This window comes from Cibotium barometz, chromosome 42 (genome assembly GCF_041138505.1).
Source record: "Cibotium barometz isolate CiBa-2024 chromosome 42, ASM4113850v1, whole genome shotgun sequence".
Taxonomy (NCBI): domain Eukaryota; kingdom Viridiplantae; phylum Streptophyta; class Polypodiopsida; order Cyatheales; family Cibotiaceae; genus Cibotium; species Cibotium barometz.
This window is the reverse complement of record NC_141087.1, coordinates 44,351,982-44,379,686: the sequence shown is the minus strand read 5'-3', so window position 1 is coordinate 44,379,686 and position 27,705 is coordinate 44,351,982. Positions and strand designations below refer to the sequence as shown.

The window sequence follows — 27,705 nt, the reverse complement described above, 5'->3', positions numbered from 1 at the left end:
TTTAAAAAAAATGTACTGACGTTTACCGATGTTAAGTGCAAATAATGTCCTTGTTGACAGCATAGTTGAGGCATGGCCATACAAGCATGACCATTGAATAGGCATTGCCTTCGGGAGCAATGCCATGCTATATTATAACTTAACTCTGTAGTGATAAGTGTGTAGCAAAAGATGACAATGTCCCTCTATTTTTTCCGATCAGCCCGATTGTCATTGCCATTTGAGTAGCCAGGAAACATCTCCACCCATAGCACATTCCATACATTCTTGGTGACACCAATGACTTGGCCTACCATCCAGTGCCACAAACAACTTAATCATACAATCCTTACCTCACAATGAAACCATAACTAATCACTCACAAAATGCCAGGGGGACAGCTTGTCAAGGTTCCTCACTTGTTCTCTTCTTGATCACGCCTGATCCAGTACCCCTTCTTGGCGCCAGTGGGATTTGGCCACCTACCTTTTCTTTGAGACTTACCATTAGATTGACCATTGAGCCTCCTCCTTGTCGACTTTGTGGAGCCACCAGTCTCTGACCCAACCTGAGAGTCTAGTGCCTGCTGACCCAGTATCAAATTATCAAATTCTTGCAATAATGGATCCACTGTTTCATTAGCTGAAACTGAAATTGATTCCAAAGCTTGAATGGCAGTGGAAGCCTTCCCGGCTTCTTCTCTGGGTTCTGAGCAACTAGCTGAAGGAACTGTTGTTGCTGGCTGAGTAACAAACATCCCAGGAACTACTACTTCCAATTTTTTGGGCTCGATGATGCCACTGCATCGCTGTTGAGCCTTGAAGAGTTCATCAAACTTACTTTTCCGCTCAATTTCACTTTCAGTGAAAAGAAGTTCAGGCTCCAAAGCCATCTCATGCTGTTGACCCTGCACAGTGCCAAATATTTCAGAGGATTAACTTTTTTGCACTACAAAAGCTGCAAATTCACAGCTATTGGCAGTCCATGTTGATTGGTTAAAAACCTGTTCTGTGACCGAATCAGCAGCTAGAACACTCCAAACAGATGCTAAATCCTCAACATTGACAGGCTTGCGGCACACCGGACACTTCAGTTTGACTTCCTCCAGTAGCTTCTCACGGCTGCAAATTTGAAGAGTCCAAGCATTTGGATTAGGTTCTCAGTCACAGAGAAGAAAACAAAAGCTAATGCTCTAATTTCTATTGACCAGAAGTCACCCTTCTTTTAAATAAAAGTTAACTACACATAAGAATAAGCAACAAAATTTGATTTCAAACATTCCGATAACAAACCTCCGAATAAAGTCGGTTGACTGTGTGTCTTGTTCCAACCCCAATCCATGATGTGCAATTAAATTGTCCAGGCTTCGCTCTTGCAACACCCATCGCCACCATGCTCCAAAGCAATCACTGCCATTGGTCAAGTAAATTAGGAATGCTCCTCATCTATCTAAGCATGTATTTAATTGGATATGTTATTTTTAGCACTTTAAAAAACTTGCTATAACCTGTGAAAGCAGTGGAAGCAAGACATGAGCTTCATAAAAGCTCTTAATTCTGAAGATTCATCCTCCACCAGTACCAATGGAAACATACAAAAACAGCAATTCCCATCAGGCTGATTCATGTCTGTGAGCCTATCTAGTGCTGCCTGTTGCAGGCATACAACATAATTAGAATCTCTCTCTCTCTCTCTCTCTCTCTCAGCCACAGTGATACAAGAAGATGGCACGTACGCCGAATGTTATTTGATGCATATGTGCTGCAAACAGTATTGTACGGAGTTGACGTATGGGGCGGAAGCATCTCACGATCAACTTGGGATGATATTGAGAAAATGCAAAAGTCCTTCCTAAGAAGACATCTGGGTGTCAAAGCTACAACGCCTTACTCAATACTACTCCTACAGACAGGCTGTCAACCAATTGAATGTCACGCAATGAAGAGGGTTTTCCAATACATAATCAAGATCAAACATATGAATGATGATAGATTACCCAAGAAGGCTTGGGAGACAAGCAAGAGGCCATAAAAGAATCATAAAAGTAAGATGCTATCTTCCGGATGGATGCAAGATTTGCAAGGCTGGTTCAAACGATGGAAGGTAGACAAATACCTAGACCTGCCACATGAAAATATGGATATGGAAGTTTTCCATCACGCCCTCCTAGAGACACTCCGTAACAAGTGGCAATCAGCTGAGAAATAGGCTAAATTTGAATACTATTGTGATGCCATTAATCGTGATTTTTGGTCACTCAAGCATACATAAGCACACCAATGCCACCCCATGCACGCAGGAATATAGCATGTCTTCGGACAAGATCACACAAGCTTGAGATTGAAAGAGGAGCACGGCAGAAGGTGCCAAGGCAGGAAAGAATCTGCAAATTTTGTGACATGAAGGCCATGGAGACAGAAGAACATATGGTCATGGTTTGTCCTCGATATACACATATTTGAGGCGGCTTCAGCAAACTCCTTGAAGGCCCCACACAGCTGCCACAAGTATTGCTTACCGCCACACCCACTGTTTGGGAGCATTCATCACTCTACTCTTCAGACATAGAGTCACATTATGCCACACACTAGCTTGCTAGTTTTACCCTTCATAGTAACAAAAGGAGACTTTTTTTTTCGTCTTGTACTAGTTTGTTGGTCCCATGGGTCATATTTGGTCCCTAGTGGACGATAAAAGTATCTTCTTCTTTTCTTCTTCTTTTCTTCTTCTTCTTCTTCTTCTTCTCTCTCTCTCTCTCTCTCTCTCTCTCTCTCTCTCTCTCTCTCATGTTTCCCATTTTCCCAAGTTACTCTTGATCTCTAGATCTTTAGATCTTTTCTCACTTTTTTCTGTTACACACCACTGACATTTGTACTTCCTTTGACCAGATTATTGTAACTTTTGGTCTCATAGGTCATTTTGGCCTTTCGAAGACATTAATACAGATTTCATTTTCATTTTCAGTTCTCTCTCTATCGCGTGAAGCCCTATAGGCTGCACTAAACCCTAATTCACTGCTGGCCAACGTTTTAGGAAGGCTTTCTCTCTCCTCGTGCTGCCTTCCTCATTGTTTTCTCTGTTCGAAACCCTAAATCGTCACCTTCTCTCTCGTCGCCAGAGCCAAGAGAGAGGCCTACCACATGTACCAGTGGAAATCGTCTTACAGAGGGGAGACCTGCACTTCAATAGGGGTACAAGGATCGGGAGGGGTGGTGGTACTATTCAGAACACATCTACAGTCCATGGTTATCATATACCTAGATGAATCCACGAACATGCCCAAATTCACCTTTTAGGAACGTGCATGTTATATACTCATGGTAGTCAACGCACAAGACTATATAACTATCAACTCCATTATGCATAGTATGGACTAGATACTACGTCCCCACTAACGTCATCAATGCCCAATAGTGAGTGTAGAACTCTGTATCAAGATATGATCTCACACACGCACACACGCACTCCACACACACACACACACATAAGAGCATATATTCACACAAAGCCCTTCGTACTGAGTTTTTGTCAAACCTCCGGAGATCCATGGTTATCATAGTCCAGAAGGATGAGGAGGCATGCTTTATGTGGCTACGATTACAGGCCAAGGAGACAAGATGCATCTACATCACCGTATGCTACTTTGCCCTAGAGAAATCACAATATTCACGGCAAGAGGGAGGCCAATCACCATATGCACCACTATAGTAGTTACAAAACGCGTTTCATACCATATGAAACTTACGAAACGTCTCACACGTATGAAACGAGTTTCAAACCTGGTCAAGTCTTATACAGTTGAAAAAGAGTGTTTTTAACAAATTGACCAGAGACTTCCCGTTTTTCAAAAAAAACGTCGTCCTGCGCCTGGGATTCACAACACTAGCAACCTGCATGTCCACAAATCATCACAAAATCAGCCCCTCCTGCTCTTCTCGGCTCACGTGCCTACCATCTCTCAGGTTGGTTGTTGGATTATATCATCTCCAGAGGGTCTACATCACCTTTTTCATGGTTGTATTGACCATTTATGAGGCCCTGCATTAGCATATCTTAGCGATTATTTAGCATTTTTCTACCATTTCTCTGGTATTTTTTGGCATTTTATGTAGCATTTTCTGCTACAACCATGTTATCGGCCTGCTACAGCTGGCCGACCAACATACTGAGGTAGTATATAAGGGTTGGCTCCCTTTCCCTCAGTTCATCTCATTTTTCAGCATTTAGTTGAGGTCATTAGCAACTACTACTGCTTCTCATCATTGTACAGCACCTACGGGCTTCCCTCGTGCTCATATTTCAGCAATAAACATCAGTTTCCAGCATTTACAGGTCTTGTACCTCGGCCTACATCTGTGTTTTATATTTGCTTCACTTTCTTTCATGGTATCAAAGAAAAACGCTGACCTGTGAGCAGAAGAAAGCTGCGTTTTCTGTTTTGGAGCAAAGGCTTTGCTGCGTTTTCTGCAGATTTCAGCGTAGAAGGGTGCTGGGTTTTCTTCCGGGAGCAGAGGCTTCCTCAAGAGTGCTGCGTTTTCTTCGCCTGACACTTGGGACTGTTGTATTTCTGAATTTTCAGCAAAGATTGCTGATTTTTCTGATTGCTAAAGCCCTCTTCTAGGTGTTGAGGACAAGGAACTACATCTTGGAGAGATCTTCTTCCTCTCCTTTCAGTTTCCCACCCTCCCTCCCTTTCTTCTTGCTGTGCACAGCCTAAGAGGACTTGCTGATTTTTTTTTCAGCCCCTTTCTTCAGAGAAGGTTTCTTGTCAGAGGGCATAGCTTCACGAGATTTCTCTATTGCTGCTCCTCCTCCTGTTGATACTCCAGCACCATCACAGCCTGGATCCCCTGCTCCCACTGCTCCACAAGTGGTTCCTATTCCCAATCTTTCCTCTCTGAGTTTCTCTCATCCACGTCTTGCTCCTACCCCTACCCACATACCATCCTACAATCCTCCCCAAGTCAGTGACTCCATGAAGCTTACCACAACCAACTATTATACTTGGTCTTTCTACACTCAGTTGTTGCTGGAAGAAGCCGGTGCGTGGATGGCTATCTCCACACCCCCTGCTTTGAGAAGCATATTGGATGCTCGGGCTCGTCTTATTATCATCATCCATTGCATGACTCCATCCATACAGGCACAGTTTGTCTCCTCCCGGAGTAATGCTCATCAGATGTGGACAAAGATCCAGAGGAGGTATGGGAGAGTTTCGACAGTGAAGATTGCCAAATTGGAGTTAGATCTGGAGAAGCGTACCATCACTGAGTCAGATAACCTGATTGAGAAGATTGGAGAGTTTTCCCGTATCAAGCTACAACTTGAGGAGTACGGGAGCACCATCAACAATCCCATCCATAAACTTCTTGGTAAGTTGCCTGCTTCCTTTGATTCTTTCAGGGATAATATTTATTTCCATGATCCTCTCCCCCCTTTTGAGGAAGTCGTGAGTTATCTCCACGACCATAGTTGTTTCTCGTACCGGTACAAACGAGTTCGTACGGTACGATATGCCCGTTTCTAGCCGTTGGAGCTGCCCGTTTGCGACCGTTTTCTAGCCGTTTTTGTGGCCGTTTTTTGCTTGCCTTATGACATGTGTTGCTTGCCTTGGCCCTTGTGACATGTGTTTTGCTATGCCATGGGCCATGGCCCATACTTATAAAATGCCCACTCCCTAAGCTTCCCTCAAGGCTCTCATTGCTCAAGTGACTATCAAGCCCCCCCTCTCTCTCTCTCTCTCTCTCTCTCTCTCTCTCTCAACTCTCAACTTTCAAACCACTCTCTCCCCCGTGGGCCGTCTCTCAAGCCTCTCTCTCTCTCAAGCCTTTAGGCGCTCTCTCTCGCAAGAGTCAAGCCTCAAGGACTCAAGCCTCACTCTCTCATTTTCTCACGCCTCTCTCTCTCTCTCTCTCTCTCTCTCTCTCTCTCTCTCTCTCAAGCCTATCCATCTCTTGAATCTTCTAACTTCTCTCTCTATTACAATGATGAGGGAGAAGAATGAAGCCTTCAATGTGCATGCTATCCATGTAGAGAAAGCCGATGGAAAGTCCAAGTCATATAGGTGGACTTGTAAGTATTGTGGCAAACAATACACAAGTGGAGTTACTAGGCTTCTCCAACATCTCGAAAAGGTGGGGGGGGGCAAGTTGCGCCATGCAAGGAACTCCCCCTTGCTATATCCGATGAGATCTTCAACAAGATTAAGGGTGGATTGGGTGCTCACCGTGATAGTGGTAGAAGCTCAAGGACGGATGATGAGGTCATTTCCCTGCCTTGTGATACATCCTCCCCCACCGCCTCCATCGGTGCCGCTTCCGCCAGTGCCGCCTCCGCCTCCGCCTCCTCAAAGAGACAAAGGCTTGAGTCTCCCATGAGGCAAGCCACCAGGGGGTTCTCTTCTTCTCTATCACATCTCTGAGAACGGCAACGGTTAGCAGATATAGAGATTGCACGCACCATTATTGAGTGCAATCTCTCATTCCATGTGCTCAAGGTAGATCAATGGAAGTCAATGGTGAAAGCCATTGCAAATGTGGGCCCATGTGAAGGATGGACCGGCGTCTCCTATCATGACATGCGCACAAAGAGGCTTGTGGATGAGAGGGAGAGAATCAATAGATCTCTCAATCCGGTGCGGGCGGCATGGTCCAAGTATGGGTGTAGCATCCTCTCCAACGGATGGAGTGACCGGAAGATGAGAGGCATCATCAACATACTTGTCTCTTGCCCTCTTGGCACATACTTTGTGCGGGGCGTGGATTCCGGAAAGGTGGGGAGGAAAACATCGGGTGCATTCATATATCGCCATATTAAGCAAGCCATCATGGAGGTAAGTTTCAAATTGCACTCAAGTCTTTAAAGTTTAAAGTTTAGGCTTTAGTATATGTGATATGTGGCTATGTCATGACTCAAGTCTCATACCGCATACGCTCATTGCATCCATTCATGTGCATTGTGAAATGTAGGTCAGATTGGAGAACGTGGTGCAAGTCATCATCGACAACGCTTCAATGTCATGTGCATGAATGTGCCATGAACATTTCTCAGAGATTCTCCAGCAGAGGTAACCAGAAAAAGACCATTAGAGCTTGGATTATGGAGCACAGGGTGCAGATTGGCTAGGGCAGACTTGGAGAGGACCAGAGGATGCTGTCGGCTGACTACAGGACCTGTCGGCTGCATGGTGGAGGGCAGGCGCTTCAGCGTTGGTTTTATTTGGTCCAGTCGCCTAGCCGACTGCTAGTCGGCCAGCGCTTCATATTTCCCAAGGGCCTATAAAAGGCACCCAAGGCTTGTTATTGTAACCATTCAACCCTCTACGGGTTTGGGTCAGTAGGAGTCCCATAGGGGGACAGTTTTGGGTGTTAATCACCTTTTGTTCAAGGCAGCCTAGGGCTGTGTGTAAGAGTACCTTTTTGTACTATAGTAATATACTGAATTTTCCAGCACATCTCTCTCTCTCTACTCTCTCTATATATCTATGTTTTGCATCAGCATGTTGCCAGTAGTGTTTAGGGCTGAAAGAAGACTCCCAGAGCTTCCGCGTGTTACATTGGTATCAGAGCATCAAGCTCAGCAAGGCTAAACGCTGTTTCAGTCCCATATAATGGTGTACAGGTCCAAGGTACAGGAAAGTGCACGGATGCGAAGCCCAAGGCAAGGAACACAAGATCGAGAAGAGCTCCCAGGAGGTTTGTTGGTGGTGTTCCACAAAGCCAGAGGGGATGGCAGTCCTATGAACCAGATAGGTTCTCGGGCAACGGTCCCAAGGGAGGATTATCCTCCAAGGGGTGAAGTGAGAGCGCCAGACTCATTTCTCAGGAGCGAAGACGAAGACGGTGTTCAGAGTCAGGGCAGGAACGGATTGGGGACTGGATGGAACACATGCATAGATTTTATTCAGAGTCAGAGTGGTTTTGGAGACTGGGCCGGGTTTTTAGTGAAAAGGGTTGCCATAGATGGATGGATGACAGAGGGACTTCAGGAATAGAATAGGATGATGATACTCATCCAAGAACAGGTTGGAATCCCGTCATCAAGTTTAGCAGAGGGGGATGTCATGTGCAAGCATTGCCATGGACATTCTCTGGAGCTAGTCCAGAAGGGGCAGCCAGAAAAAGACGATTAGAACCAGGTTTTGGAGCATGAAGAGCAGTTTTGGCCTGTGTTGGACTTGGAGCAAGGCATGGAAGACATGGAAGATGATGTCGGCTGCGTGAATGGGACTGTTGGCTGCACACAGAGGCTGTTGGCTGTACCAGAAGGAATGCAGGCGCATCCATATATAGGATTTATGACCAATCGGCTGGCCGACCAGCCGTCGGCCAGCACTCCAATGATCCAAGAGGCCTATAAATAGGCAAGTATGCTCATTGTTGGACTCATTCACTCCCTTATGGAGTGGGTCCTAAGTGTAGGACTGTTTTGGTGTTTTCCACCTTTTCAAGAAGGCAGCCATAGACTGTAGACTTAGGGTACCTTTTTGTACCATATGAATATACTGAATTTCCAGCTCTCTCTCTCTCTCTCTCTCTCTCTCTCTCAGGGTGCTGACCACAGAGGATATTAAGGAGATCCGCCAGCGTTCGATGCGGCACATATTATGAGATGGAGGCACCTCCATAGTGTACCCCCCCCGTCCCGCATGATATTGTATCCCCTCACTGTACTCCACTCACCTCCATAGTGTACCCCCCCCCCTCACTATATTCACACCCTATAAGGGTTTCTGTCATAGTTACCACGGAACGTCGTTCCGCCGGGCGAAGGCACGTTCCCGGAACGTCCCGGAACGTTCCGAAAATAATAATAATAATAATAATAATAAGTTTTGCTTGCAGAAATGTATGTTCATGTCTTGGGGGAGCAAATATTATGAAGCATATTTGGCTATCCGTATACAAAAAGTTACATTTTTTTGTGTCATATGCTGACATGTCATATGACGTGGCGTTCCGCGACGTTCCCAATCCGCTCCCGTTCCCGCTCCCGCTCCCGCTCTAGCATCCGACGTTCCCGGAACGTTCCCATTCCGTGGTAACTATGGTTTCTGTTTACCTTCCAGTTCCAGTTTCATTTTCTAGGTGCCAGTAGTATCATCTTTATTTTTTATTTTTATTTTTTTCATTTTCTGGTTTTTATCCAGACATTGTATCAGATCCACCATGATGTAACTTTTTGGTCTCATAGGTCATTATGGCCTTTTGAAGACGTTAATATAACATTTCATTTCATTTCTCAAACCGATCCCGTCAAGTGGGAATAGACTCCGTTGGACACTCACACGCGTAATAGCACAACTTAATATCACAATTTGAAATGGACAACTTAATAACAACTTGAAATTGAAATGAAATGAAATGAGATAGATGGACACCAGCACTGGGGCCGGAACGGGCCGACCCCCCCCTCAATATATAATATATTATTGGGAGTATTGTCACCTTCTTCACCACAAAGGTGAAGGTGCTTGCCATGTTCCGCGAACATAACAAGTTGGAATTGAAGAAGCCTTCATCTACACGCTTCGCCTACATGTCGCTCCTCTTGGAGCGCCTCCACGATGTGAAATTTTCCCTTCGCCAAATAGTGGTCTCCACAATGTGGAATGAGTGGGATGAGCGAGAATCGGCAGAGGCCAAAGCCATGCAACGGCTTTGCCTAAAGGAGGAGTTTTGGCAATCGGTCCGCACTATTGTCATTGCGGTCACGCCCTTCTATAGGGTATTGCGGATGACCGACATGGAGGGAGCCACCATGGGCCTTCTCGTTCACTTCATGAGAGAGGCCATTGCAGAGTTGCGCGCTTCTCCTTCCATCGACGAGGAGAAGCATGATGGTATGTTGGCCATTGTGGAGAAGAGATGAAAGTGGATACGAAGACCTATCCATGGTCTTGCCGCATTATTGCATCCGGCTTACAAATCACCGGCCCTCTTCACCAACGTGGAGCTACTTAAAGCCCGAGATGCTTACTTGCCCAAAGCATTGCCGGAGGATCACCATGGTAAGTTCCTTGAGGAGCTCTTAAGCTACAATGACCAAAGGGGAGGAGCCGCGTTTGCATCTACTACCTATTGGAAGAGGGAATCCCTTGTGAAGCCCCTCTTTTGGTGGGAGACATTTGGGTATGCGCTCTCAAGCCTCCAAAAGGTGGCTTTGAGAATCCTAGCTCAAGATTGCTCTTCGGGTGCATGTAAGAGGAACTGGAGTTCCTACTCACTTGTACACACGAAGTTACGCAATCGTTTGAGCACGCAACAATTAGAGCGGCTAGTGTATTGCTGCGCTAACTTGCGCATGGTGCGCACAATGCAAAAGATGGAATCGGCGAGACAGGTATAAGTTACAAATTATAATTTCAAACTTCAATGTTTATTGAAATTTGAAACTAAATTCTAATACATTGCTGGTCACTTGATCATTGTACAATGTAGGTGAATGTGGATGCATTCAAGCTCACAGGGGGCACTCTTGAGAGTGTTAACAAAGTGCAAGATGAGGAGGAGGAGAGGATCTATGCAGAGATCTATCGAGAGCTCGAGTCATTTGATCGACGACCTACTCGCACTCGTCGTGGGCGTGGAGATAGTGGCAGAGGAGTGCAAGTAGGAAGCCGTGGATGCACGATTTGTGGTGCTTCCAGAGACATAGTGCATACCTATGTGCGGCATGGTTCGGGTAGCTCCACACTCACTCTTGCAGATGAGGATGCTCCCTTTGGCTTCTCACATGACCTTAGAGAGCCCGAGTTCGATGATGAGGGCAACCTTCTTAGCGATGGCAACTTCGGCAAGGCCACTGATGTGTCCTCTTCTCATGAGGATGATTTCAACGAGAGCTCTGATAGTGATGCCTTTGTCTAGTCTCTCCTTGGGCCTTGGCTCTCTTTTTGTACTCGTGCCTAGCGCGCATGATCCCATCACACCTCTATGCTTTATGTACTTTTGTTTGCCACTTCAAACTTGTTTTTAATGAAATTTTGGTTTGAAACAACTTCTCTAGACTCTACCCTTCCAAATAGAAAATGTCTATGTTTGTACGTGTTCTTTAATAAAAAAACCATATTTTATCGTACGGTATCCCAAATTTTCATATCGCACCGAAAATTCCCATACAGTATCGTATTTTCGTATCATGACAACTATGTCCACGACAAGTGTATGCTTCACGGAAAAGACAAGTCGGAATCTGCTTTTGTTCCCTCTGACAAAGGCAAAGGCAAAGGCGGAAAAGGGAACTCCAACAACAACAAAAACAAAGACACAGGCAAGGGTAAACAGGATTCTAAGAAATCCAAGGACAAAAGCAATGAATGTGATTATTGTGGCAGGACAGGTCATACTGAGGCTCGCTGCTTTGCTCGTCGTGATGATTCTCGGGAAGCAAAAGCCAAGTATAAAGCCTAGGATGCTTCTAAAGCATCTGACAAGGACAACACCAAAGATAAAGGCAAAGTTTTAGAGAAACTCTGTGTTCCCTTCCTTGGAGCCAAATTCTCAGGGGTTGACCTGGGGCGCTCATAAGCCGCCCGAACGACATTAGGGTCACTCACAATGCGACAAAGGTTTGTATGTTCCCCTGGCTCATTCTTAACCCATCGAATCTCTACCCTTCAGTGAAAGCTTTTTGCAAAAGATCCCGGAGCCTTGAGGAAATTCCCAAAAGCTCTGGCGGAGATCGTTATTTTCCCGTGCTCCAGCCATTTCGCTCCCTAGACTCTTAACCGTACGTATAAATACGATGGCGTAGCCACATCTTGAGGATGGTAGAAGGGATCTGCCAAAGTTGCATACATGGCAGTCACAGATTCATCCACTTCTTCAAAGGATTCATTTCTCGTGATCACAAATATGACTTCTCCTGAAAAGGTTAGTGTCACACCTGAAGCGGTGGAATGGGTTGGTGATAGTGGTGCTTCTACCCACATGACCAATCAGGCCCATATCTTGGAGGACTACCAGACTATCTCTTCTTCATTTCGTATCGACAACAACTCTTCGCTTTGTGTCACCGGTGTTGGTAATGTTTCTTTGGGTTCCTTTGCCACCTTACATGATGTTCTGCATGTATCCATTGTGATGGGCCCTAGTGCGCCTTCCTTTCCACCCTTCTCGACTGGAAAAAACTGGTAGTGTCACCATTTGATCCATCTCCATTTCTAGATCCACTTCTATGGGACTGTCACTCCATAGAGCCGCCAGATTTGTGCCATATTCACATGGGGCTTACCCCCCTCTTGAAAAATAGCAAGCGTCCTCGATTGCAGCCATAGCCTTCAACCCATCTTTTGCACCATAACACTTCAACTACTTCTTGTTCCTAGCTGACTACTTCTTGTCCTTGGTGTCTTTTCTCTTGAGCTTCATCCTCAGCTCTTGCTCTTCACCTCATATAGGCAAAGACACACAATCTTGCACTTCCTTTTCACTTTCCACATGTTGAAGCTTTCGATGTGACTCTCATGAGACAACCACAAGCTCACCCCCTTGGGAAAGTTGGTGATTGTCCCGACCAGAGCAACAATGGGCTCACCCACTTGAGAAAGTCGACGATGTCCCGGCAACGGAACCTTGTAAACCGGCCTCCAGCCTTCAGACGAAACCAAAGGGCGGTACAAAAACAAACTTGCACACAAAACACTTCAACACCTTTGAGGACTATGAAAAGGAAAACAAACAAGGGGAGCTAGAGTGCTCCTGCAAACAGTACACGGACACCGATTGGCCCCAAAACGCAGTGGCGCCCCTTGCGGTATTTCTTTAATTGATTATAAGAGAGCTTTGATTACAATAAGGCTCGAAACTCAACCGTCACAGTAGAACTCCTGAAGCCTGCAAAGACCCTGCATCATGGCTTCATATCCACTCGACATCCACAAACAAGTCCAGCCATTGTTCACATCAAAAGACTCTCACACATTGAGTCTGCATATAGAAGCTTTCTCCCATGATCAGGACTGCCGCAACCATCCATAGCCTCTCACCCTATGAACAGCATCACACCCTGACACATCTAGTGCTTCTGCATCACAACAAAGACTCCCAAACTGTCTCTCAAAAGAGAACTCGCATCACAACACAGCATACCATACAGTGGACACACCTGTACCAACCCTCTCTACCTTCCAAGGGTACTATCCATCTCTATCATGGATTCCCTGTTCCATGTCCAATCATTAGCAAGGCTGTACCAAACATGTGTCCATTCAGGTACCTTCTGCCTGCATGTGACCGATTTAAATGGAATGGTTTTCTCTTGAAATCAAGCTCTCCAATGATTCATAATAATTAATTAGATTAATGCTAATTTTTATCCTCAAGAAACCTACGACTTGTTTCCACATGAAACCCTTAGGCCTGTTTCCCTTTGAAACTTTTGTCCTGTTTTCATACAAAACCATTCACAACACCATTCAACAACAGTGTCAACAACGGCATACATCTAGTTACCTGTTCCCTCATGAACATCTGGAAACATAGAGATGCCCATAACTGTAGGTCCCTCTGTTCCTTTCTAGCAGGAAGAAACAATCTGCTCCATGAGCATGCAGCCATGCAGGCTTGCATCACTCCCATGCCAAGAAACACATTCAAGTGACCTGTACTTGCAGCCAATAACCCAAGCACATAGCTGAATTTGCAGCCAACCAAAAACAGCCCATAAAAAGTCCTCAAACTGATCTCAAAACAGTCCTGGAATTGCTCATGTTCGTAGCCACATGCACTGCCACCAAACAGTCCATAAACCCTTTCCAAAACAGTCGCGAACCAAAGCAAAGAAAAGCTGAAAGTTCGATCCATTGAACGCCATCGACATGATGTCTGTGCTCATGTGTTCGGAACCACCAAACACCAAGTTGATGCCCCACAAGTATGTAGGGGAAAGAGAGAAACCCACACGGCTGTGCACTTCCTGCAGCCGCCTACAGCCCTGTGTCTCCTTCCAACCTGTTGTCCAGCCCCCTTTTCTAAGAGAGAAAACGCACATGTTTATGCTGCCCGATTCCTAGCCAGCCAAAGTAGGCACACAATTCAGCACTGTGCTGCCTATGTGTCCAGAGAAACCAGCTCCCTTGGCTGCCTGTGTGTCCAGAGCAACCAGCCCTTGGCCGCCTGCGCATATGTTCGGGAGTACAGCAGCCAACTAGCTTCTCTCTCCAAAAAGCAAACCAGCGGCTGCTATTCAGCAGCGCCTGCATGAGTTCCAGCACAGCCCGCCAGCAGCCTTTTCCAAAAAGCAAGAGAGAGAAATAGGCGCATCCTGCAAGAGTAGAGTAACCTCCCCAAAATAGCCTTTCGGGCCACCAAAGGTTATAAAACCTTTTAATTAAAATCTCTTTGTCCCCTTCACACTTGGGGTTGTCCACACATGGGTTTCCTTTTCAACTCCAAACTGATGCCATTCACATTGTCCACCAGGTCCCCGTGCCCACCTGCATATTGTCCAGAGAAAAAACACAGGGTCGTGATAGGGTCGTGACAGGGCCAGGCCAATGTTCCATGTGAAAGGGCCAGTCTTTTGGTGTCACATGGACAGGAGCCAGATCAGTGCCACCCGTGTGTGATCTCCACAGGAGAGGCTAGCTCGCTTTCATTCAGACTCAGGGTACATGTTCACGCCATTCACAGCCTCAGCATCGGCGATGTATGATATCTTATATCCCTCTTATGGCACTGGATGGCGTTAGACATAGATCTGCATAGCATGCTTGTACTACCCCTTTAGCATATAGAGATGCATCTTGCCTTAGCACTCCATCCACATCCCCACCCCCTTTTATATTGTTTGTATATGGGCTCCACCGCTCCATGATGATTCACAGTTGTATCTAGACACACGCACACTTTTTCTTTTCTTTCTTTTCTTCCGATGACCGGAAGAACACAGTTGTATTATTTTTTGTCTCATAGTCCGACTTTGGCCTCTCGTAGACGTTAATCTCTCTCTCTCTCTCTCTCTCTCTCTCTCTCTCTCTCTCTCGGTCGTGGGTTCGACTCCCGCTTGCTGCAGCTGGGAGCGACGTGTTGAATAAAGTGACGGACTAAATAACCCCTGGTGAAAAACTCGCTCAAAAAAAAAGAAAACGGGGGGGGGGATTTTGTATTGAGGCTCTCTCATAGAGAAAATGGAAAATTCTCAAGAGCATATTATGTAGGAACAAAGGTCAAAAACACATTGACAAGAAGATTCAGGCCCAAGCTTTCAAAACGGCTGCAATGTCCATGTGGTCAGCCATCACAGGTCATTCACAACACTTTAGATAAAGAAAACAAACAGAGATATAAACAGAAAATGACGAGAAAAGGGTAGCCTGACTCTGCAGAAAGTGTACAATATAACAAGACATTAAGCTTATTATACAAGAGAAGAGGACTCTAGCTCCAAATACAAAAGAGACCTTAAGAATATGCAATATGTGAGACAGTGATATTACTTAAGCTAGCAATGACGTAACATGCAGCAGAATTATGCGTAATGAAGGATCCTGTCACACAAAGTCTCACACCGCCTTCTTTATCCTAAGTTTCGTCCGCGAGGCTTTAGCAATCCACTTTAACACTTCAAACTTTATGAGAGAGAGAGAGAGAGAGAGAGAGAGAACTGTACACCTTATTGGGTCCCAAATTACCCGCTGAAGGGCCCTCTCCTATTGCTAGGAGTATTTGCTTTATTATCTTTGAAGAGAATGAATGAAAGACTGACTTGGGACTGTAGATAAGCCAAACGCAAGACCTTTGAAAGACCAAGAGTCGGGCTGAGCTGTACACGAATATAGAAGCACCAATGATTGACCGATCTGAATGCCTATGCACTCTTCCAAAATGGAGTGTAGGAGACTGAGAGAAGGTGCTGATTGGGACTGTTCTAGGCTGTGTTATGCACTATGAATGAATGAATATGATGCGTTTTACCTTCACCGAAGTGGCTGTAGCAAAACAATGATGTGAAGGACTGTTGAATTCTGTTGTATGCTGAAAACGCAAGGTACAAAAGCACCTTCCTTGGCTGAATGTTGAGGATGAAGCGTTTTGCTGAAGTATGCTTATGTGCTCAAGCGTTCATGCTCCGAGGGACTGAATCGCTTGCTTGAATGATGATGAATGATATGATATGAAGTGAAGCTATGCTATTTATATGCACTATACTACTGGTCGGCTGGCTGGGGAACTAGCCGACTGCAGAAATAAAGCTACACGACTAGAAATAATGGTATAATGCTGAAATAAATGGTAAAAATGCCATAATAAATGTTGGAAAATATGGTAAAATATTAGATGATATTCCAAGGCTTCTACAGTCATCTATGTGGTCTATGTGCATATGGGATGAATGATATGCAAAATGCAACCATGATCTGATGCAAACCCTAAGGCTTCTCCTGACTCTATGCATGAATGATTCTCTCCAAGTGGGTTAAGGGACTTGACTGACTGACTAACTCTCTAAGGTTGAGGAATGACCTACGTAGCTTGTGCCTGACATATCCTGGACTGAGGATTACAATGGGGTCACGGCGTACGACAATTATCAAATCCTAAAGGGTCTTACTGTTGTACAAAGTTGCACTGATGATGAGCCATCTTGTCACCATGCACTACAGTGCAGAGTGCATGTGACAAATGAGGAGTAGTAATGTTACCTTTTGGTCAAAAATTAAGAAGCCTTGAAAAGACCTCATGTGGAGGTAGAGAGTTCTACGCCAAGTCACACTGAAGCTTGCCGATAGACCTACCTACGGTGCATGGTGCAAGTCTTTGAAGGAGAGACAAGGGTTGATGGGGTGGTACAGGGGTCAGCAAGAGAAGTGATACTATCCAACCCAGGGAACGCAGAGGCACATAGCCCAAAAGATGTTTGCTGTTGCCAGAGTTTGGGGAGCAAGTGCAGTGTATTTTGACGACAATAGGCCCCCTTCTTAAAGGCTCAACATAGTTTCATGCTTTTCATTTTTATCTGTCACTAATTGTAAAGATTGGTAAAGGAGAGAAGTCAGGAGAAAAAAAATACAGCTTACCTCACAAATGGCCACCAACATTGGATTGAAAGTGAGCTCCTCTGCAAGAGCTTGCAATTCTGCCAGCAAATGAGCTACCTTTTCTTCTTCCAAGCCTTTTGTGTCCTTAAGCTCCAACACAGGTGGCTCACGTGGATACTACACACACATAGAAACAAAAGAACTATTCACAACCACGAAATACAGATCCTAGATTTAAAAACCATGAAATGCAGATATACAGCTGTTTAGATGCACTATGTGGTCTTTTCCAAGGCACAGATTGTTAACAATCTAGGTGTGTTTGGGACAATTGGCTTGGCTTGAATTTTATTAGCTTCCTTAAGGTGGTTGTGTGCAAAAATGTATGGTGAATTGTACAAGGTGAGGAAGACTCTCGAAAGAGACAAAAAGTAATGAGGAAGGTGTGTAGATGTGGACACTTCAGAGAGCACGTGGGATGCATGCTTGTGGTTGTTTAGTTTGAATTGTATTAGCTTCCTTAAGGTTGTTAAAAATGTATAGTGATTTGTAAAAGGTGAGGAGGAGATATGGACACTTGAGAGGGCACATGGGTGGCATATCTTGTAGTGCACAATTTCTCTTTAGAGCTATATATATGGATGTACTTGTAGCTCTCATTGAAGAGTGAGAGTTAGCAATGCATTTAACCTTTATGCTTTGAGTTAACCATTGGTATTAGTTTTCTATTATCTTGGGCTAAAGGAGATTATTCGTGGATTTAGACGGTAACCAATAACTTGAAAAAAGATTAGCTTGGTTAAGATCCATTTGGACTTGATTAGCTAGTTTATGCCTCCTCTCTCTCTCTTCTTGAAACAGGAAGTTTAGAAAGAGAGAAAAGTGTGTGATGATCTTCATCACTGAACTGGCACTTGCTGCATTGTCATCATCTTCCAGCAGCCATGACCATTTGCTGCAGTGACCAGTGACTGCACCTGCATTCCCCAGCTGCCTCTTTTAATCAAGGAGCCATAGAAGCTGCAGAATCTTGCTCACAGCAAAAGAAGGCGACTGTCAAGAGTCCCGGTCCCCTTGCAAGCACAAGCTCAACCTGCGATGCTCTGATGCCCCTTTGGGGCATTTGACCAGTCTAGTTCAGTCCATTAGCCTCCAGAGCTCATCAACCATAGTACACAATGCAAATCTGCAAGACCAGTGTGGGTGGCTCAAGCAGCGTATTCACTCCATCACGGGTGGCTTCTCTCCAGAAAAACCCGACAGCAGCTCGTTTCCCTCTGGCGCAACCTCACATGCAGTAAGAAGCCAACGTGAACCCATTGGTGACCTCCACTTTCAGTACAACAACAGTCACATTGTGGCGGAAATTTTTACATGAAGTAAATTTGATTAGCAGGTGGCATAGCTTAGTTGAGGGCCCATATTAAGTGGGCTGCATGCACCTTGCGATGATGAATCCAACAGCACAAACGGCACTCAATTTGGAGCTCATCTTGGAGTGTTATGGACTCTAGCACACTTAGCACGGGAACAGCTCCTAGGAAGTTTTAAGTCTTTGAAGAATAAGAAAAATAATGGGTGGAGTAGACTTAGCTTGCTGGGGGAGCACTGGCATTAAGGTAAAAAATAATGGTGATTTAAGTACTTGAATGCTTGCAGAACTCCCCGTTCTCATTCTTCAGGAGACCTATAAATTGGGGCTTACAAGCCCATCATTTGGTTAAAAACTTTGGTTTCACTTCTTCCTTTTCTCTGCAACCATGAGTAACAAAAGGTTTGGGGCTTGTGCCCAATTTTGAGTATAACCAAGGAGAGGCCAAGTGGAGGCCCCACGATGACCAAGGACGCCAAGCGATGGTGCACGTGCCACTGTTTGCACCTGTGTGCAGGTGACACATGGGACCTGAGGATGCTGGCCAATGCTTCAATACATAAAATATGAGAAGGCTACGAGCTGTCATCTCCCATATTAGTGATTGTAAAAGCTCTATAACTAGAGCAGCTGGCAGGGTCTATATCCTGTGAGTGGGGCTCTGGGATTAATAATACATCCACAGAATCGAGCATCTCTACTTGAATCACCGATAGTGTGTGCATTATAAGACATCAATAATTTGCTGCAGAGCTGGTTATATTGATTTATTTCAGCACTATATACATTTATAGGATAGGTAGTTTTTGGGTTTGATTAAGGTTGTTAGTATCTCTCGTTGTAATTTCTTTCCCCAGTCCAAATAGTAGATGCACAGACACACATGTTCACACCCACACACGCACATCCTTATGCATAAATGTATCACAAATCCACAAACCCAGGCATACGCATGAATGCATCATACATATGCATGTTTAGCATATGTATATATGACCCAGAGCCACAGTGAGCCCAGATAGGAAGACTACATGTTATGAAGAAGTCATGTGGTCCAGAGAAAATTTTTCACCTAACCCCACATTATCCTACCAAAGTTGCCACTCACAATGATGCTTCTTTTCAGCTGATTATACACAAAACATCACATAGGAAATACAGCGAAGGGCAAGCTTAGACCTCCTTTACTCAGCTTACTATCTGCTAGATAATGAGCAGCTCAAAACGACACGTATAACTAGTATGCTTGACATCCCAATCAGTAACCATAGAGGCAACCAGATTGACCATGCAAAAGTCCATGGTTTCCAGACAGCTGCCAAGAGGTAGGAAGGGAGCATATAGAACTTTAAATATGTATTACCAGTGGTGGGGATAGAGGAGCATGCTGTAATTGGTTGATACCAACATACATTCAAGGACACAAGCTCCTTTTTCAGGAAGAAATTCAAACCACTACACGAAGCCACTGACTATAAGCACCAGACATGGGTGGTGCTCAACTTGCACAAATACCACAGCCCTAGACCAACTCATATAGTAGTAGACCAAAGGATGTCTGGACACTGGACCTCTTTTTTCTTTTTTGGACTCGAGACACTATGCTCCTATATATGGGAGCAATTTCAGTGGCCAGATTTGAAGAGGGAAGACTGGTCTAACAGGAACGGCTAAAAATTAGCATGATGTCAAGAGGTATTGAAAGTAATCCACTGCCACTTTTACAGCCTAACTAGTTGACTTGATAGCTTGCCTGCAAAAAGGATCTCTCAATTTTTATTGATCAGTTCTGCCATCTACTCCTTGGTACCTTGTCATTCTCATGCTAGATGTGCTGCTCCATCCACTGCCCCTGTTCCGGGATGTAAACCATGTGTAGGTTGCATTTTCAATTTAAAAAGAGAAAACCCACTTTAAAATCAATGGCATTGTATATTTTTCCTTCAAGATTGCTTTGAGATTCAAATGCTTTCAGTTTTGATCTTTCTATCACCTTTTAGTTTTATGATACCTGAGCACTCGCTTTGACCACAAGAACAGCTTCAACAAACTGCAAATAAACAACACATCTTGAATGTTAATTTAGTTCTTTAACAGAATTTCACCCAATTTTCAATTAATCAACTTAGAAGCAGCTTCAGTGCAACATAATGAAAGGTACATCAAGTAAAATTTTCTAGTTATAAGTTCATTTAAAGATTTTAAGAAAGAATTCTTTGAGCATAAGAATCGAGAGTGCCAAGTGAGAGAATGGTTGAAGGCATCAAGTATTTTTTCCACATTTTTAGGCACTTTTCCCTAGTCCTTAGTATTTTCACCAATCGTGGGTTTCTTCTACTGGCCAACTTGGCTATTTGTGCTGCATATAAGAACAAGCTTTTTGCCATTTAATTCCTTCATCATTTTTGCTCGAGTGTTGGATCATTGCTGGCTGCTCTAAGTCTCTCCTCTGCTTCCACTACTAAGTAAAATAGATCAAGTAGAATAGTTTTATTAATTCTGAACCTTAGCCCTTTGTATTTGCTCACTATCTCCTAATCCCAGGTTTCCCTAACCCTATTGGATTAGGCCTACTAATCTAAGGATTAGCTCTTGGTACATAACAACAAGATTGGTCTCGGGCCAATACCAACTAAGATCGTATAGCCTTTTACCGTTGGGACCTATTCATAGAGCAGATCTCAAACACCAGTTCTTGCCACCACAATTAGAACGTCTAAACGAGTCCCACCGCTTGCAACAGAATTTGCAACCAACACTCCAATTTGCCAACAAGATCACTCTGTTGGCCCTTTGGTTGTGCAAGTCGGATGCAAATAAGTGTGGGGCCTTCCTTTATGGATTGGACCCATAGATTCAATGGGCAATCTTTTAGGGTGCAATATAGCTAGCCCAAAACATGGAGCTGAAGCATGATCATGGGAAACCAAAGGCCATAAATTCCTAGTCCATTGTGCCTAAGCCACAACTAACTGGCAACAAAGTGCACACCTCGGGGGTTCGCCCTAGCACAAGCTTCACGAGCTTCTAGCTCCAAGCCCAACCAAACTGACCCCACACCATAAGGCATAGAAAAAGTGATAGAGGGCCACTTGTCTGCACATAAACTGTAGATATACCGTCAGGGCAATCGATGTTTTTTTCTACCACGCAATCAAACATAGCAAACAAGTATGCCCAAGCAACATCCACCCAGCTGTGACTCCACCGCTTCCCCAACCATGATTTTCACCCAACCCACCGCAATGAATCCTCTACCACCATCCCTAGTTGTTGGCACTATTCTTCATAGGGTAAGCAAGAGGGGACTTCCATGAGGGAGCTAGAAGACAAGCAGGAGGGGCCTTCCATGAGGGAGCTAGAAGACAAGCAGGAGGGTGTCAGAATACGCAACGGAGATGATGACCAAATCTGGGAACACGAGCAAAAAAAGCAGGCAGAAAACAGCACAAGAGAGAGAGAGATATAGGCGTGTAACTCTGCTCTGATATACACAAGAAGATCCCGAAATATGATACATGAAGTAGTGGGGAGCATGGGGCATATTTATATGCCCCATAGATGCAGTCGGCCTGTGCTAGAGACTCTCCATGACTGAATAATGCAGTCGGCCAGCAGTAGTAGCCTCCACGACTGAAGGACCAAGTCAGCCAGCCACCAGCACCTACACGACTGTGTAAAACAGGTCGGCCAGCCATGGGGTGCAGTCGGCCAGCCCCATGGGCTCCTGCCAACCATCTGGCATCCATCCACACTACGGAAAAATGGGAAAAAATAGGGGAAAAATGCGGGGAGTGAGGAAAAATGATAAAACACCTCATAAGGGCGGGCACACCCACAACAAAGGCCCTGGTGTATAAATCTAGACAGGAGATGACTTCTAACACCCCCTCTCAGCTCCTGGCTGTGAAACCAACCACTGGGAGCTGGGGTGCCGCCTGAGCAAATCCTGAGAGCGACTTCGTGAAGAGGTCCACCGTACTGTCCTCCGTCGAACAGAACTCCAGCAAGATGTCATCAGCAACGATCTGTTCACGAACAAAGTGCCTCTGGATGACCATGGGTTCCTCCAGTGAAAGCCCAAACCTGCAATGTAACCTCCTGCTACTCCGTAAAACTGCTCCTGGGCCATAAGTAGATCTCCTCGTGTCCGGATCTCCTCCCCAAACCAAGTCACTCCAACCGTGGAGTCGGACTCCATCCAACAATCCCCCTCCTGTGTACAAGAGTCCATGATCCTTCGCATGCCGCAGAAACCACAGGAAACGCAATCCTGCCTCCCAAAGAGACATCTGCAACCAAGAGCTCAACTGCCTCATCAGGAAGCTCCCGTCCAATCCGGTGTCCATCAACCCAAGTCCTGGAAACCTGATGAAACCTGTCAACCACCCCCTCTGAATCCGGAACCACAAAGCCTGGAGAAACCACCTCCTTCTGCAAGTAAGCACCTGCCACCTGCCTGGCTTTCCAAAAGGTCCCCGTGGAAAGAACATCCTCATCTACTGGAGGTTCTTTGTCCCGAACACTACGAGACATCAGAGCATAAGTGACCTGTTCAACTTCCTCTGACTCATGAACACAAGAACTACCAACATCAGTACTGGAAAGTTCCTGCCAACTGCTGCCATCTACTGGCAAGCTATCCACCATCTGGTCTCGGAAAGCCCGCACCTGCAGCGTATCCACACTTGAGTGGCCATTACCAGACTGCCACTCATCACAATCCTGAGGACCTGGGAGAGAGAGTGCTGAAAGCCTGTAAACTCCATTCTCCACTCCGCCTTCCCAAACCACTTGGCTTGTTGCTTTGTCCCGGAGAGCAACAAAATGCTCATCAAACTCCACCCGTACGCCAGTCTTGCAAACCTGATGCACTGACAACAGATGAAAACCAAGTGCCGAAACATACAACACCTGGGAGGAATGCTTCCCCCCTCTGCCATCGGGAACTATCTCCATCCTGCCCTCACTGTGAACTAGGATAGTGGACGTATTCCCAGTAAGAATATGACCAGAACACCTGCAGAGTGTCAGCGTTGGTGCAGCGAAAGCTTTACACAGGCAGTGAGCGAGAGAGAGAAGTTGACGCAGAGAGAGAGAGAGAGAGAGAAAAGTTGACGAACAGCTTGAACGTTAGCAATGAATAGATGGTAATTACAATGGGTGGGCATGGGTATTTATACCCTCACTATGGAAATGGCCGACTCATGTAGCATAATAACTTATGCCCTTTGTTACGACTCGTTTCCACATGAGATACTACTTTTAACACCCTCTCTGTAGCTCATAGTTTGCATAGATGAGGAAACCAAGTCGATGTAGATGCAACCATGGACACCTCAGTACTGGCTGGATACCAAGTACACCTCGGAAAATGCACCAAACAACCTGTCTCCTCAAGGAATGCCATCTTGAGCTTTAGCTGCCACATAGAATAATGAATTGCAGACAACTCCACATTCATGATCCCCCATTCGTTGAACTGCGAACACATCACGTTCAAAAAATCCTCTGAACCTTGAACTGTCGTCACACAACGCCCAAAATTCTGCTACACAATGAACCAGGAACTCATCCCATCCATAGTCTGCTACCAATGAACTACGAACACATCACGTCCATAGATTTGTTAAGCTGTTCCATGCCAGATGCATGTGCCTTGATCTCCGACACACGGGTCCAAATCACCAAAACGGGAGCACAGACTGCCCCTCTCTGCCACTCACATGCCTCTCTCTGGCTGAAGCACGTGGTAGCATCCATCCACCAAGCTAGAATGCTGGAGCATGTGCCAGTGTAGTCCTCGCCACACCGGCAGACGCCGTAGCATCCCTAGTAGAATCACTGTCACTGTCATCCTCGTCAGCTTTGCCTTTGCCTTTGTCATTTGTCGAGCCTTGAGCTTTAGCTTTGGATTTGCAATCCCGAGCCAAATGCCCTCGCTTTCCGCACTTATAACAACGGCTCCTAGACTTCTTATTGGATTCCGATGCAGCATGTGCCGATTCTACATCCTTCGGAACCCGAATCTTGCCTTGGGAAATGAGCACTGCTTCCTCCTCAATGAGAAAAGAGCTGAGATCATCAAATTCCAGCTTTTCCTTCGTGACTTGTAAGCGTAATGCCCTCGAGACCATCTCGTACTCCTCAGGCAACTTCGTAAGAACCAAGGCAACTAACTGGGTACTAGTTAATGCACTATTCATAGCCGATAACTAATCATGGATAACCTTTGCCTTCATTAGAAGTGACTGCATAGAGGTCCCGGTTTCAAACTTGATGGAAAACAACTGGCCGAGAAGGGTTACTGCTCGCATTGTTGAGTCTCGATCAAACATTCCTGCAAGCTTTGACCACATTTCCTTGGCAGTCTTTAAAGTCTGAATGGCAGGGGAAATTTCCTTGGTGAGAGATTCTGCAATCGCCGACATCGCCTTCGCATTGTGAGCTTCCCAATCCACAAGAGATTTGAGAAACTCCTCCTCCTGATGAAGACGTGTGAAACGATTGCTATCCCTTCGGGGACGTTCCTCCGAGCCATCAACAATGTCCCATAAGCCTTTTTTGCTAAACCATAGCCTCATGATCAAGTTCCAATGCGCATAATTGTCACCATTCAGTTTGTCATCCTTGCTCGAACACGGGAGTCCCATCTCGAAAACTCCGTCCACCTCTTCTCAGTCGACCCGGTCTTCGATAACGCACGTCTCCTCCCTTCGCCTTCTCTTCTCCCAGCCGGCGGTTCTCTTGCGGCTGCACTCCTGCTGCACGAGCGGTGCCACTGGCCTCCTCTTGCTCTGCCGCCTGCAAGAAAATGCACTCACGATGTTGCTCTGTCGTATGCAAGAAAACGTAGCTTTTCGTCGTCCGCCCAGTAGTAAGCTCGCAACCTGACGACGTTAGGGTGCCGGACGCGGGCGATTGCTTGAACTTCCGTCTCGAACTCCTTGAAGCGCTGGGCACCGCCTTCGCCCAGCCGTCGAACGACCACCGGCAGCCCACTGCCCAGCACTACCTTGTACACGATTCCCAGGCCGCCCTTGCCAAGAACGTAGGCGGACGCCCGCAGCAGCTCGTCCAGCTCGAATGAAAATCCCTTGTCCAACGCCACCAGCTCGCCTTGCTCCGGTGCCTTCGATTCTGAGCTCCCCTCGCTGCCCCTTGCACAGCAACTTTCCGTAGCTTTTGCTGGCCTTGGGTGCTTTGGCTGCTTCAAGAAGAAACGCAGGTTTGCTCTAGCCTTGATGCAGACGCAGTCTGCCGCGCGTCTCCTCCCTCGTGCCTTGTGTGTGTCCAAGGATCAGAAGCCTTCAAGCTCTGATACCATGTCAGAGTTGGTGCAGCGAAAGCTTTACACAGGCAGTGAGCGAGAGAGAGAAGTTGACGCAGAGAGAGAGAGAGAGAGAGAGAGAGAGAGAGAGAGAGAGAGAGAAAAGTTGACGAACAGCTTGAACGTTAGCAATGAATAGATGGTAATTACAATGGGTGGGCATGGGTATTTATACCCTCACTATGGAAATGGCCGACTCATGTAGCATAATAACTTATGCCCTTTGTCACGACTCGTTTCCACATGAGATACTACTTTTAACAGCAGAGATCCTGTAAACCGGAACGGAAAGGAGTCATGTGCCTGGAAGCACCACTATCGAGAATCCACTCCCGAGTATCCGTTGCGGAGAGTCCTCCAATCTCCTCCCTGCCTGAAGAAAATGAAGCATCGGTGTCCATCACCTCCAGGTGCACAAAAGCCGGAGTCTTCATGATTGCTGCTGAGGAGTCTTCACCCTTCTCGGTCTTCCGCTTGGGACACTGCCTCCAATAGTGGCCTTTCTCGCCACAATCATTACAGGTCCTCTCTGCCTTCAGTTTCTCGCGGTCAGCGTCGGACTTCTTCTCAGAAGACTTCTCCGATGAAGTCTTCCCTTTGCCCGAGTTACGGCCTTTCGACCGTTGGCCAGTAAAGGCCTCCGAACCTCCACCCTGAGGAGGGTTCGTGAATCGTTCCTCCTGGTCCAGGACCATGGACACAAGCTCCTCCCACGTGATGGTGCTGAGCCTGCCACTGGTAATCAAAGAGGAGTAAAATGCTGAGTACGAAGAGGGCAAGTGCGACAGCAACATTATGGCCATGTCCTCTGACGATATCTCCTTCCCAGCCTGAAGAACTTCCTGCTGAAGAGCCTGCAGCTTGTTAATATGCTCACGCATCGTCGACGACTTTGCACGGCTCATAACCCGCATCTGTACTTCCAAGGAAATACTCTTCATGGGCGATACCCTGTTGTAAAGTGAGGCCAAATGCTACCATATACCTCTGGCCAGCGTCATGTGCTTTACATGATTGATTACCTGTGGTGTGCAGTTGAGGAAAATAAACGAACGGACCCTGGCATTGACACGATCCCACATCTGTGTCTGGGCCTCCCGGTCCTTTTGGATCGACGGTAACTCCCCTTCCTCTACTTCCGGCCGTGGAACACCAACAACGACGAAATCGGCGAGGTCGTAGGACTCCAAAACGGATTCCATCATCACCTTCCATATGCCGTGAGCATGTAGTGGTTTACCCACAATTGACAGGAACATCAATTTCTTGTGTATCACCACGAGGGTTCGTAGGCTGGTCATCATGAAAAGTGAAACTAGCAGTTCCTAGGCTGGTCATCATCAAAGGTGAAACTAGTATACTGTCCATAGGCTCCTCTTATCTCTAGTATGCAAGTGATGAGTGTAGTTCAAGATAGTGGTTGGTGTGCTAAATCTTCTTGTTCACATCACAACGATTTAGTCTTCCTCACAGAGTGGTTTTTTTATGCTAGTTATTTGAGGTGAATGGGTAGACTCTATCAAGCAAGAAGCAAAAAGCAGCAAGGAAAAATAAGACCACCGAACAAAAGCAACATGGAGACATAAAGGCTTCATTGTCCACCGGACGGGACCAAATAAAAAGTTTGATGGATACCAAAGTTCGTGGGATCGTTGCCTATGGTCGATAGAGAGAGATGGGTACCGTTCCCGGTTTCTCCAGAAAGCTTATACATGTAACAACTGTAATAAGTTGAGATCGTTTTATGTGTTTCAACTGGCATTTTTGTGTGTGTGTGTTGATGGCAGAACGTTCATACCTAAGAGTTTGAGATCGAGAGGAAGCAGAATGAACCTGCTGGGAGATGTCGTCGGCAGTTCGAGGCTGAAGACGCACAAGTAGGTGTGGGGGAGAACGTTGAATCACGGTGCAGTCACCTCCATAGACTGCCATCGCTGCCTCAACCTCCTCTTCTGCCTCGTCTGCCATGGCTACACACTGTCTGATTGTCAAATAACGCACCAAAATGTTTCTCTTTTTTTAAGCCCTTTTTTTAACACAAAA

The 27,705-nt window shown here is 45.9% G+C and overlaps 1 protein-coding gene across 2 annotated transcripts; it reads right to left on the bottom strand.

The window, feature by feature from the left end:
* On the bottom strand, positions 1 to 27,705 carry LOC147614525 (RWD domain-containing protein). 2 transcript variants are annotated; one of them, XM_086781078.1, is made up of 7 exons: positions 27,496 to 27,705; positions 20,344 to 20,382; positions 17,000 to 17,137; positions 1,487 to 1,629; positions 1,272 to 1,388; positions 983 to 1,100; positions 1 to 886 (listed from the first exon to the last, which is right to left on the bottom strand). In XM_086781078.1, exons 1-7 carry the CDS (start codon positions 27,628 to 27,630, stop codon positions 395 to 397), a joined length of 1,182 nt encoding a protein of 393 aa, XP_086637204.1. In that variant the 5' UTR covers positions 27,631 to 27,705; the 3' UTR covers positions 1 to 394. The 2 variants fall into 2 exon arrangements, with proteins under 2 accessions (XP_086637204.1, XP_086637205.1); XM_086781079.1 differs by lacking the exon at positions 20,344 to 20,382 and having other exon boundaries at positions 27,496 to 27,702.

Bases quoted from the DNA above. Each gene is read 5' to 3' on its own strand.
- LOC147614525 (XM_086781078.1), bottom strand. From the start codon at position 27,630: ATGGCAGACGAGGCAGAAGAGGAGGTTGAGGCAGCGATGGCAGTCTAT. The intron at 1,630-16,999 runs GTAAGCTGTATT...TGCCTGCAACAG, and splicing joins TGTTGGTGGCCATTTGTGAG to GCAGCACTAGATAGGCTCAC. The intron at 887-982 runs GTTTTTAACCAA...GGCACTGTGCAG, and splicing joins CTGATTCGGTCACAGAACAG to GGTCAACAGCATGAGATGGC.